At 34.2% G+C, this 12491-nt stretch overlaps 1 protein-coding gene across 2 annotated transcripts; it reads left to right on the forward strand.

Annotated features, from left to right (window-relative positions):
- The first annotated feature begins 5124 nt into the window (after positions 1-5124).
- Positions 5125-8140, forward strand: LOC149238154 (reticulon-like protein B8). Of its 2 annotated transcripts, none has more exons than XM_089372922.1 (7): positions 5125-5472; positions 5643-5767; positions 6412-6621; positions 6785-6965; positions 7071-7212; positions 7315-7384; positions 7599-8140. In XM_089372922.1, the coding sequence occupies exons 3-7, from the start codon at positions 6417-6419 to the stop codon at positions 7769-7771; spliced, it is 771 nt and encodes a 256-aa protein (XP_089229048.1). In that variant the 5' UTR covers positions 5125-5472; positions 5643-5767; positions 6412-6416; the 3' UTR covers positions 7772-8140. The 2 variants fall into 2 exon arrangements, with proteins under 2 accessions (XP_089229048.1, XP_089229049.1); XM_089372923.1 differs by having other exon boundaries at positions 5650-5767.
- Positions 8141-12491: the final 4351 nt, after the last annotated feature.

Here is a 12491-nt window from a genome sequence, read left to right on the forward strand (position 1 = left end):
AATCAAAGGGGAAACTGTTGCATGTCTTCACATAGACTTCATGTTTGATTTTCTACAACTAATTAACTCAAGATGAATTAATTACTTATTTTACAAACAAATGCTAAGATCAAATTCGAATTTTAATTCTCAATTTTAGTTTAGGGACTAACTAAAATTGGAATGTATCCTGAAATGCTATTTTTAGCATTTCTTGTTGCTATTTTCAACACTTTCGAACCAGTTGACTCCTAGATTGGTGTGTGGTTGAGATAGTTTATCAATTTGGTTGTTCTTGTGATCAAGATAGTGTGTCTATCTTGAGACAACATTCATATATTGATATGTATACTATTACATTTTTTTTTGTGCAATAATGTTTACTCTCCCATTTTTGTGCATGGTATCAAAGCAAGATTGGGCTTGACTCCCTCATAGGAGGACCTAAGGAAATAGAAGCTTGTGAGAGTAATCTATTGTAGGAGTAGATTATCTTAGGTGAGAGTAGTTTTTTGTTGTGGATGTTGCTACAATTTTTTTGTAGCATGATCTTGTGTGTCATCCATTTGTTTGTGAGGGGAATCGATTTGCTGCTTGTAGGTTGATGCCATATGATATGGGTAATATAGTGGCGAGTGGATGCTTACATGATGAGTTGAAGAAGACCACCAAATGTGCATATCTATGTATGTTTTGTATGGAGATAGAAACTAGATGTTGTAATGTGAAGATAATGAAAGTTCATGTGAAGAGCTATAGCTATAAGTCCCTAATGAGAGGAATAAAGAAGTCTTGAATGAGGGTTTTCTATAGTGCAAGTTCATATGCTTGACCCAAACCATAGGGAAAATCTCCCATGAAGAAATTGTGAGGACCCACCATCTAAGAAGGAGGCACTGCTAGGATGAAGCAAATGATCACCATCAAAGTGAGAAGAGGAGTTGATTTTGTAAAGAGTGACCCACGTCTCATTAGGGCATGAAGGAGGGCTTGTGTAGAGGGAACACCAACTATGTGGACTTAGATCTATTGGGTGTGGAATATACATGGGAGCTTGATTCAAATGTGGATTTAATTAAGGTCAAGTAGATAGAGGTTATTGGGATCATCATAATGGCTAGTAAGGATCTTAAAGAGATGAAGTGGGTGTTTGTAACGAAGCTCGAACATTTAATAAAAGAAGGGAAAACGCGTTCCTTCAAGCAAATCTATTTTCTTGTTGGCCATGAAGGTGCACCAGATCATGGAGGTCATGCTAAGTCCCTTGAGGAAGGATGATGTCATGAAGAACATACCTACCTAGAGGTAGACAAGGGTCAGACAAAGGACTTGATTTAAGGCATTCATTGTTATGTATGATGAAAATGACCACGTGGGAACTCGAGGTTTCAGTTTTGGAAATAGACAAGTTCTATGAGAAAGAAATCATGAGTAGGAAGGGGTGAGCCACTTCAGAGCAGAAGAACAACCTTTTGTCAATCTTCATGGAAGTGAAAGGTTAGAGGATAAACTAAGAAATTTAGAGATCACTAAGGGAGAAAATCATAAATTGAGAGAAAAGTGTGCAGGTGGAAAAATTGATGAGAACAAAGATCTTCTCATCTTGATATTGATGGTAGCCAACAAAGGGAAGGGGAGGATTATTTAAGCATGCTTTCTCAAGAAATGATAAAAAAATGCAAGATGTTCTTCATAGCCAAACATGAGACAACATCCATCATAATGACATGGACTATAATTTTGTTTTCCATGCACATAGATTGGTTGGATCTAGTGAGAGAGAAAGTGATTAGACTATGCCAAGAATGCCAATATGAATGCAATGGTCCTAAGTCACCTAAAAAAAATAAATATATTTCTTCACAAGGTGTTGAGACTTTATACCCCATTTCCATTTATGATAAGGATGACTTGCAAAATGATGAAGTTGTAGAAGTCGTAGGTCAGGCTAGGCACATGAAGAAAGAGTAAGGAGAGTGAAAGGAAGGGATTATACACCTAATTTGTTAATCTTTTTTAATGGTGACTATCTTTGTAATATTCAATTATTGGATTAATTAGAGATAACAAGCCTATTGAGCATCACTAATTCAATATGAGAGTATGGTTATTTTGTTAGATTCACAACTCTAGAAGAATAATAGGGGAAGTATCAAGATCCCAGATGAAGACTGAATATAGATGTGGAAGACTCACTAGATGAAGACATCAAGCATGTGCATGATTCCATAAGAGGAATAAGGTAATCCTATCATGTGTGTCATTATCTCTTGATGATGTTTTATAGTGTTGCAATACTTTGTGATGTAAAAGTCACTTTTGAGTCTACTTAGTAAAGGGGGGTGTAGCTAGAAGGAAGTAATAGATACACATCATTCTAATTGTTTCTTGGTGAAAAAATATTTGATGATTGTTGCACTATATGTCCTCATCAACAAGTGCACAAAGAATGTAAGATTGACTTAGATACATCCCATATCTAGAGTTTCCTAGACAATTGGCAAGCACTATGGTTAGGTACCTAGGTTCCTCAATAGATGGAAATATGTTTATAGGATGGTCAACTGGTTAATTTTTACATTCATGACGATGTTGAGCCTTGGAGTACAACAAGGGTCTAGTCAATCTATGTGGTACTAGTGGTATGGTTAGTTTCTAGTTGGTATGTGTTTAACATAATAGTTCTAAAGGTGAATGGGTAAGCATGGACACCTTTTGGTTCTTAGGTGGAAGAGAGTTACATTGTTCGAGTTGGAGAAGCCAATGTTTGATAGTAAACTGATTTTTGATTGGAATGGTGAGATTGCAGTAAGAAAGATAGAGATATTGTTTTTGATGCAATAAAGAGAGTTATTTTGGAGTTTCGGTCCAAGGGAGGTTAGTGACAGTTGTAATGGCAATAGTGGAGATTGGATGATGGAGGACAAACAAGGTAAATTGTGTGGAATAAAAGCAAACTTGATCATATGGTAATGTGAGCCACACATTATATTTGTAGTAAATTTATGATGTCATGCTTTAATATGATGTATTGGTCCTTGAAAAGTGTGATCTTGTACTTGATATCTCCATGGGATGGAGTATGCTAATTGTATGTACTTGTATCTATGTAACATGTAAAGAGCATATCATTGTAGGAATATGTATACATACCCCTTTGTCATGTGTCCTTAATGATTTGTAATGCATAAACCTTTGTTATATGGTTATTGACACTTGGAGGAGTGGGCCATGTGTTGGTTGGATGCTCTATGGGTGGACCATATTGGTTGTAGACTCTTGGAGGTGTTAGCAAAGAGTGGGTGCATTGGTTACATATGTTAGCTCTCAGAAATTGTTGACGAAATCGTTTACATATTTAGGGGGAGTTTATCAAGATGTTGAGTGAACCATATACATGAAGGACATCCTATTAGATCAATGGTTGCATCAGTTAGGTACCCATGCATTTTGGTGGATGATTATTTCTTTATATGGAGTCCTTTGACAGTTTGGTGATGTCTACATGGTTGAGGTATGAGATGTGAGTGCTAGGATGAACCAAATATAAATTCTATTGATTATGAGGTTCTTCAATTCATATGGAGCATTTGTTGTAGAGGACTAGACGATGATGAAGACTTGACTTGACAATGATTAAGACAAGTAGTCATTAAGAGGGAGTGTTGGAATATGTAGCTCATACTTGTCTTATGTGTGATCATATTTGTGGTCGTTATGATTATTGGTCATTATTGCATAGAGTTAATCTCTAAGAAAAGAGTCTGTTTCTATATTTTAGAAAGTTTTTAGTTCTATTTGGAACACGGGAGATTCACCTTGTTGACCAATATGTTACCATGTTTTGTGTAAAATAGAGTCAATATATTATAAGTAACTTAGTGGGTGAGGGAGGTGGGGTAGGGGGAATTATAGGTATTGAGGGTTATAAAAAGGGGTATTTAGTAAAAATAAAGGTTGTTTTCTTAGAAAGATGTATTGGGAGGGGGTTCAATAAAAGGATTTTGGGAAGGGTTCAATAAAAGGATTTTGAGAGGAATTTATTAATATCTAGTGAGATTAGGGGTATTATTTAATATCCCATGAATGAAAGTGTTATTACACAAAGTTGACCGACTAGAGATCGTGTGAGTTGGATTTCACAAGAGATCCTGTGAGTTGGACTTCACAAGAGATCTTGTGAAATTCTCTCTAACTAGTTAACTCCTAGATTGGTGCGTGGTTGAGATATTTTCTCAACTGATTGTTGTGTGATCAAGATAGTGTGTCTATCTTAAGACAATATTCATGTATTTGCACATGTACTATTACAATGATTGATAGAGTGCTCGACACATTTTTAGTGTGTAATAATCTTTACTCTCCCTTTACCTTACACACATTATACAAATCACAAAGGAGGGAGAAACCATTAACATTAAACAACAAACTAGTCTAAACATTTTATTTTTTCGACTTTTACTTGGTAGCCATCATTCAAGACAACCCATGTAATTGTTAGCGAAATTAAGATTTTACAATACTGAAATTGTATTTTTGAATGCATAAATAGATTCAATGCCTTGAAAAACCCTTATTACACCTAAATTATATGATTTTAATAACTAATATTTGTAATTTTAATAATTCTTTTAAATTTCAATATATTTTGATGTGAATAAAATTAATAAAAAAAAGAAAAGATAAAAAATAAAATATTTAAAATATACTTTAAACCAATAAAGAGCGACAAGCAAATACATATACATTTTCAAAAAAATATAAATACCTTTTAAATCTTAAAGTTGTCAAAAGAACCCCAAAAAACAATTATATAACGCATGCAAGTTAAACGCTGCCACACGATCATGGTAATAGAAACATATCGACTTCACGCTTCGCCATCCATTTGATTTCATGGATAAATTTGCAATAATTTCCACTGCTCCATATCTAAAGGCACCCCCCTTCACGATTCTTTTAACTTGATTGATAATAGTATTAAATTTGACAAAATTCTATTTAGATTCCACTAAAAGCCCATTGGTCCACACTTATCATTATATGATGTATAAAAACGACATGGGAGGAAGATACCTCGCTATAAAGTTTCAGTCCTAAAGCCAATTATTGACCCACGTTGGCATAGGTATTACGTTCTTGGAATTAATCTTATTGACCAGTTAGTCATCGACCTCTTTCAGAACTACTTACCCGTTAAAGGTCAAACACAACGATCGTGCCAACAGGTCCAAATCGACGGCACAACGTTATTTCAGGGTTCTGATAAGTATTCCACACGTTTCTCGCATTTCGCAGGTCGTTCTCACGGCCTTCCTGCCAGGGTTGATCCGAAAAAATCCATAGGTCATGAGCAGCAAATGCCCAGAATAAATTTTCAAGGAAGCTTTCTGTTTTGACAATCGATCGCCATTTCCATCTTCTGCCTGAAGAAACAAAACGAAGGAACCTGGAATATCTTGAACAGACCGTCGAATCGGTCGCTTTGAGCAGGTAGCTTAATTTAATTGATTTCGTACAGGAGCATAAGAATTTCGTGTCAGAACTGCTCTCTTTCGGTTATCTTTAGGCTGAATGTGACTTTTCGCTGTAAAATTTGAATGTTAGGTGCAGGTCGCTTTATTATTATTTGATAATCTGTGTAAACATTGTATGTTTCGTAGTTTTCAGACGCCGCTGAAATCTTTTCGGAAGCTTTGAAATACAAAGCTGAAAGTAGCATTCGTTTTACAAATCAGAGACCAAGCCGTCTTAAAGACCTCTTTGTAGTTTCGATCAAGTTTACTAGGTACGCAATCCTCCTGTAACGTTGTTCAAGGTTTAGCTCAATAAGTGTAAAAGAGATGATGTGACGAGTATTTTTGGAGTCGTGGATTTCTAATTTCGCTATTAGTTTGCATCATTAGGGGAATTTATCGTTATTTCCATATCTGAAATGAAGTTTTTACAAAAGTTCTGTTTTCCCCTTTTCCTGGCCTCTGTGTCGCTAATATTTCTGTAAATTGATGGCGATTCGCTTTCTTTAATTTTATGGAATTACTGCTAATTTTACCTACGGAAAGCTAAAATCTTGCGATTGACAACTCGTATCAAGGGGAAATTTCACCTCTGACTGTTTGTTCAGGATGAAAATTCATTCTTGTCTACGAGTTATTGACTTTCGTAAGTTTACATTGAAGCTATTATCCGGAGGAATCTCGCCATTCCATTTTGTGGATTTAAGCATTTCTAAGGCTGATATTTTCTTGTTTTAAAGCCTAATATGTTGTTGTTTGCAGCGAGAAAAATGCCCCCTCTTTTGCTGTACCGTTTCCTTTATGTAACCCATTATCCCTTTCGTTGAGCTCGCTATATGGCAGACCTTGTTTGTTTTTTAAATATTTAAATGCATTAACAACGAAATTAATGTTACCTTTCATCTTTGTGATTTAGAAATCATGGGAGAAAATTACGGAAAGGTAACTGCCGAAAATCTTCTGAACAATGTTATGGAAACACTTGCGGATAAACTCCCAAAATCCATCCAAAAATCCAGCTCGTCGAACTTTATCGAAAGTAGCGAGAAACCTTCTGTATCTGTGTCATTTGACCGGCTCTTCGGACGCCAGAAGCCTGTGCATCGTATACTCGGTGGAGGCCAATGTATGTACGAAGCCATTTTTACCCTTTCTTTCGATTTTTGTTAGAAGGATTTTTGGTTTACTGCCAAATGTCGTGGAATGGGGTTTGGCACTTCTTCTCTTTATGTGAGCAGATAAAGCTTTCCTCTAAAGCTCCTTTAAACTTTATCAACACATGTATACAGCTGCCGATGTCTTGCTATGGAGAAACAAGCGAATATCTGGCAGTGTTCTTGCAGGTGCCACTGTCATATGGATGCTCTTTGAATGGTTGAATTACCACTTCCTTACACTTCTTTGCCTCGCTGTGGTTCTCTCCATGACAGCTTTGTTCCTCTGGTCAAATGCCGCAATTTTAATCAACAGGTTAGTGTTTGCTCTGTTTTGCAATATTTTGTTCAGCGTGTGAAGGGTTTAGCCACTGAATGCATATTCGTTAGGAGTTTAAGCTTGCAACAAAATTTGGAACAGGTCTCCGCCAAGGATGCGCCCAATTGTTCTCCCTAAGGATATTTTCGTTGATGCTGCTATTGCTCTACGTGATCAAATCAACAGACTTTTAGGGTTTCTACAAGAAGTTGCAATAGGAAGAGATGTGAAGACATTTCTGGCGGTAATTTGGATATCTGAATATCTTTTTGCCTTTTGATTTCGTTAAATTTGTAAAGTCATTCTCTTTACAAAAATAGTTAAGATCATGTGGATTATCTTGCAGGTCTCAGCAGGGCTATGGTTTCTTGCTATAATTGGCAGCTGGTGCAATCTCTTAACTATATTGTACATAGGTAAGCACTGGCTCATTTTTTACTTTTTTTCTATTAGCTTCTTTATTTATTCCCTTTGCAAACTCTTTATTTTTTATTCAAATTAGATTAGCAGTGAATAACAGTGGCATTCTGTTAGTATATTTTTTTAACTCCCTCTGCCTTTCTATGAATCATTTGAGTTATTTTTCATTTTATATACGCAAATTGCCCTACTAACTCATGCCCTTATTAGGGTTTGTTGCTGCACACACATTGCCTGTGCTGTATGAGAGAAATGAAGACCAAGTGGACTCCTTTATTTATTACATATTAGATGAAATGAAGCGGCACTACGGGAGATTTGATTCCAAAGTTTTGAGAAGAATCCCAAAAGCCCCTGCGAAGAAGGGACATAAATCTCAGTAGGTGGTAAATTGCAATGCGGGCATCCTGTGGCAACACTGCCAGTTGTCTGAACTGATGTGGGAAAAGCAACACTGCCAGTTGTCTGAACTGCTGCGGTCTTAACACAATATTAACGGTGCACCCTTGTAAATGTGCCGATTTTATTAAGTCTGAGAGAATGTTTGCTGGTAAAGTTTTTGGGCACATATAAACTTTGTTGGAGATATTGTTGATTTTGTTTGAGAGTCATTTTTAATCAGGAACTGGCTTGGTAGTTGTTCTAGCGAGTCATGTTCCATATTTGACAGATATGGGTTTCATTCTGATGTGAAATATATATCCCGAGTGTAAATCAATTCTAAAGAGATTAGTTGGTTACTTTATGGTTTAGTTTAAATTCTTCATTCTTCTTGAGAAATGCAGAATGGTAGTCTGTCTTTTATTTTCTTTCATCTAGCTCAAATGACTCGCTGAGCAGTTGGTTACTCTATGGTTTAGTTTAAATTCTTCAATTCTTCTTGACAAATACAAATGGCAGTCTGTCTTATATTTTTATTTTTCCTCCAGCTCAAATGACTTGCTGATATGGGCTCTGGTTTTTAAATTTGTTCATGGTGTAGTTGCTATCATTTAGCATGGGATATTAACTTTTAAGAGAGTGCAGGTCACTTTTATTTTCCATACATATTGTTCTGGTAGTATGCTTTAATCAATGAAGAGTCCACAACAAAAAAAAATATGGACTATGGAGTTTACATGGTTTTAAGCATGTTTGTTGACAGGGAAGTTCAGTGTTTTATGGTAAGGTAGCCATAACAAATCCGCTTTTTTGCTAGCAAATTGTTCAGAGTAGAGGATAAACTGTAGTTACCATGATTGAGATTTTAAGGTCCAGCTCACACTAGCAAGGCTTCTTTACAGCAGAAAACCTGCCCAAAATCTAAACTTCGGCATGCAGCACAAAATTTCCCATTGATAATTACAATTTGAAGTGTCTATGAATGGTCACATTCACTATAATAGAAAGGCAGTTAAATGAAGTGTTTTTTTAATGCATTTCTACCTTTTAAGAAACTGAAACGACATCTGAGTATAATAGCTAGTTTAATCTCATGATGCTTCTTTGCACCACAGTACAATGATATTTTCTTACTTATTTTGCATATTATAAGTGGTATGCTGATAACGCTATAACTTGGTAATAATTTAATCATTGTGTGATAGAGAATAGCCTCACTGAATTTGTCTCCACACCTTCTCTAATGTGTGTTTTCCTACTCTTACACTCCCCATGTTGCAACTTCTCTCATGTTTTCTTACTCTTACACTCTTGTGTGCCATGTTGCATATCAGCTCCCATTACTTACATATAAGTTTAGGTTTAATCATGTGTGGAATTTTTAGAGTTTAGGTTTAATCATGTGTGGAATTTTTAGAAGATTTTAAAGGATTCACAACCATAAAAGTAATTGAGAGTTTGAAGATGTAAAAGTACAGTCCTCACTATTAACAATTATGAGGTGATGTTAAAACCTCCATCGCTGAGGGAGAAAGAGGTTCTATTCTTGTTGCAATAATTTTATATTTTATAGCTTGGTAATGGGAATCAATGAAATATCAAATTAAAGCAGTAAAAGAGCACTTTTATAATCATCTAACATGCTACAATATCTATTTCTCAAGGAAGAACTAGTATTTCTCTGCATCTTGCATTATAAATTAAGAAATTAAAAAGCAAGGCAAATTCCTTATTTCTTATTGGCTGAGGGAGAAAGAAGTTCCATTCTTGTTGCAATAATTTTATATTTTATAGCTTGGTAATGGGAATCAATGAAATATCAAATTAAAGCAGTAAAAAAGCACTTTTATAATCATCTAACATGCTACAATATCTATTTCTCAAGGAAGAACTAGTATTTCTTTGCATGTTGCATTATAAATCAAGAAATTAAAAAGCAAGGCAAATTCCTTATTTCTTGTTGGAGTTTTTAACCTCGAAAAAACTATTGTATTGAATGTTCATGGTTTGTACTTTTCATTATTGTAGTTTATATTATTTTCTTAGTGATTTTTCTTATTAAAAGTATTATGGTTTTAATGTTATAACTTGGTCATAAATAATCATTATGTGATATAGCATAGCGTTGTTGTATTTCTAATGGCATATTTATATTTGTTGTGATGGGGTGTTGTGATGACCTATTTTCAGTTACTAATAAATATGATTATTAGCATGCATATGAGGCTTATGTATGCTAGCTCCATACACAGGCATTGCACTAGTATATATACTAGTTTGATCACATAAAAAAATTGTCTAAGTATAAGGTAGATGACTTAATTGTTAAAAGTATTAATTAATTACTAATTAGTAAAGAATACAATAAACTATATTAATTTAATATTCATTAATAAATTTACGAACAAGACATGAGAACAATTAAAGGGCTCATTTAATACGTAAATATATTTAATTCAAAAGAAAGTGACCCATTCGAGAACAATTAAATGACTCATTTAATATGTATATATATTTATTCAAAAGAAGGTCACTGACTCAAGAATAATTAAAGGGCTCATTTAATATGTATATATATTTATTCAAAAGAAAGTGATTGACTCGAGAACAATTAAAGGGCTCATGTAATACGTATATATATTTATTCAAAAGAAAGTGATTGACTTGAGAACAATTAAAGGCTCATTAAATATATATATATATATATATATATATATATATATATATATATAGGGGTAGGTAACCAAATCTCCTAACAAGTAACAGTTCATTTAATACATATTTAATTAAAAGAAGGGTGACCGATCCAAGTGTTTATATATATATATGGGAAAGGGGCTTTCTTTGGAGGGAAGAAATCTTCCCTTTATAAAGAAATCAAAATTGAGAATGAGGGGGTCTTTTGGCACGCGAAAGGGGAAAACAAGAGATGAGGAAAATTTAAAAAGCTAATGGAGAAAGTTTGTCAATTGGAAGAAAATTGAGGGATGAGTCTTGGGGCTGAGGGTCCAGTTATACATCTATGAAACTTGGGTGTTGTTTCTAGAGTTTTGGGTATAGGGGCTAGAAGACTTCGATCTCGAAGGATCAAAGTCTTCTGGGTCTGGGAGTTGGAGAGCTTGATGCCAGATAGGTAGGGAGGAATTGGTTGGTTTGGTAGTAGGAGCGCGCAAGACTCGGATTTGGCCATGAAACGATGTCAACTGGGGATCAACATCAGTTGGGAAAACCAAGTATGTGCATAAGTTTAAATTTGCATGTTTAGTTATGAACTCGATTAAAAGAAATATGCTGCTAAAAATGAAAATATATGTTGTTAGTCATTACAATTGTCTCATGGAATATACACAACAATTTACATAAGGCTCTCACAATTTTCAAGTGGGTTATTGTGCTATGTTAATGTGAAGTCGAAGTTCAAATCTCTCCTCAAAGAAACATGAGTACCTATAAAAATAAGAGAGTGAAAAGAAATACTATAAATGCAAGAGAGAAGAAATACCTATACTCAATAGAAAATATAAATTTTCACTAAACTCAAGTCAAAGACGGGTGGTGAAAAGGGGAAAAGAGAGAGAATTAGCAAGTTAGAAAAATGGAATGAGCAAGTCACTTGAAGATGAATAAATAATAACCATTATTTTCCACTATCAACCATTTGATGTTACCTAAGATCATTAATGCCTTATTATGAAATGAAAACCCTCAATCTTTCTTAATATGCAATCCATAAATTTGGTGATTGATCTACATTAAAATTTTCCACTATTAACCATAACATTGTTGTTACCTAGAATGGTTAATTCCTCCTTAGGGAATGACGACCCTCAAACTTTTTTAATATGTATTACATAAGTGTCGTGATTAATTTGCTGTCAATGTTTTTCATTATCGACCATATGTTTAATATTACCTATGATCGTTAATTCCCCTTAAGAAGTGACGATCATCAGTCTTTTTAAATGTATATTACATAAGTTCAATGCAAATATTATCTATACTAAAAAATCCAACAATAGGGAATGTTAGATTTAGTACTCTATAGTAATGTATATGGATTAAGTTCACCATTATACACAATATGCAGATTGAGATTTAAAGTAAGGTAAAGAATAATAAAAAAATATATTATTATTTCATAATGGTATAGATGTGAAAGGCTTGCAAGTTGAAGGTAGAGATAATAAAAATATATATATCATAAAGGTGTAGATGTGAAAGGCTTGAGCTTATGGTACATATTTAAAGTAATTTTTTTAAAGGGAGATATACATTTTAAACTACTTTATTATAGGTTTTGAACATAAAAATGTTATATTATTATTTGTCATTTTGATGTTCTATAGTAAAGATGCTTTGGAATTGCATATGGATTTTATTGGATATGTTAGATAAATTGTTCAATTTTTCTAATTCATAACCATGTTAACTAGTTTTGAAGTTGAAAATAGAAATCAAGAGGAGTAAAGATTTAACAAAGATAATCTTGAATAAAGATTTAACAAAGACAACCTTGAAATGGTTAAAGATGTAAGGGTGTACACCTATGAAGCTAAGTATTCATGAAGGCTAAAGAGTTTTTTTTAGAAGAACCAAGGAATCAAGGGTCATGGTATAGGCTATGGATGTGGGTAGGCCAAATTTTGACCATCAATGCAAGATAAGTAATTGCACTTGAGAGTAACCGAACTTGCTAAAAATGATCATAATATATATTTTAGA

This window comes from Pinus tabuliformis, chromosome 8 (assembly GCF_031772625.1).
Source record: "Pinus tabuliformis cultivar Carrire ecotype Pingquan chromosome 8, CPIR1, whole genome shotgun sequence".
Taxonomy (NCBI): Eukaryota; Viridiplantae; Streptophyta; class Pinopsida; order Pinales; family Pinaceae; genus Pinus; species Pinus tabuliformis.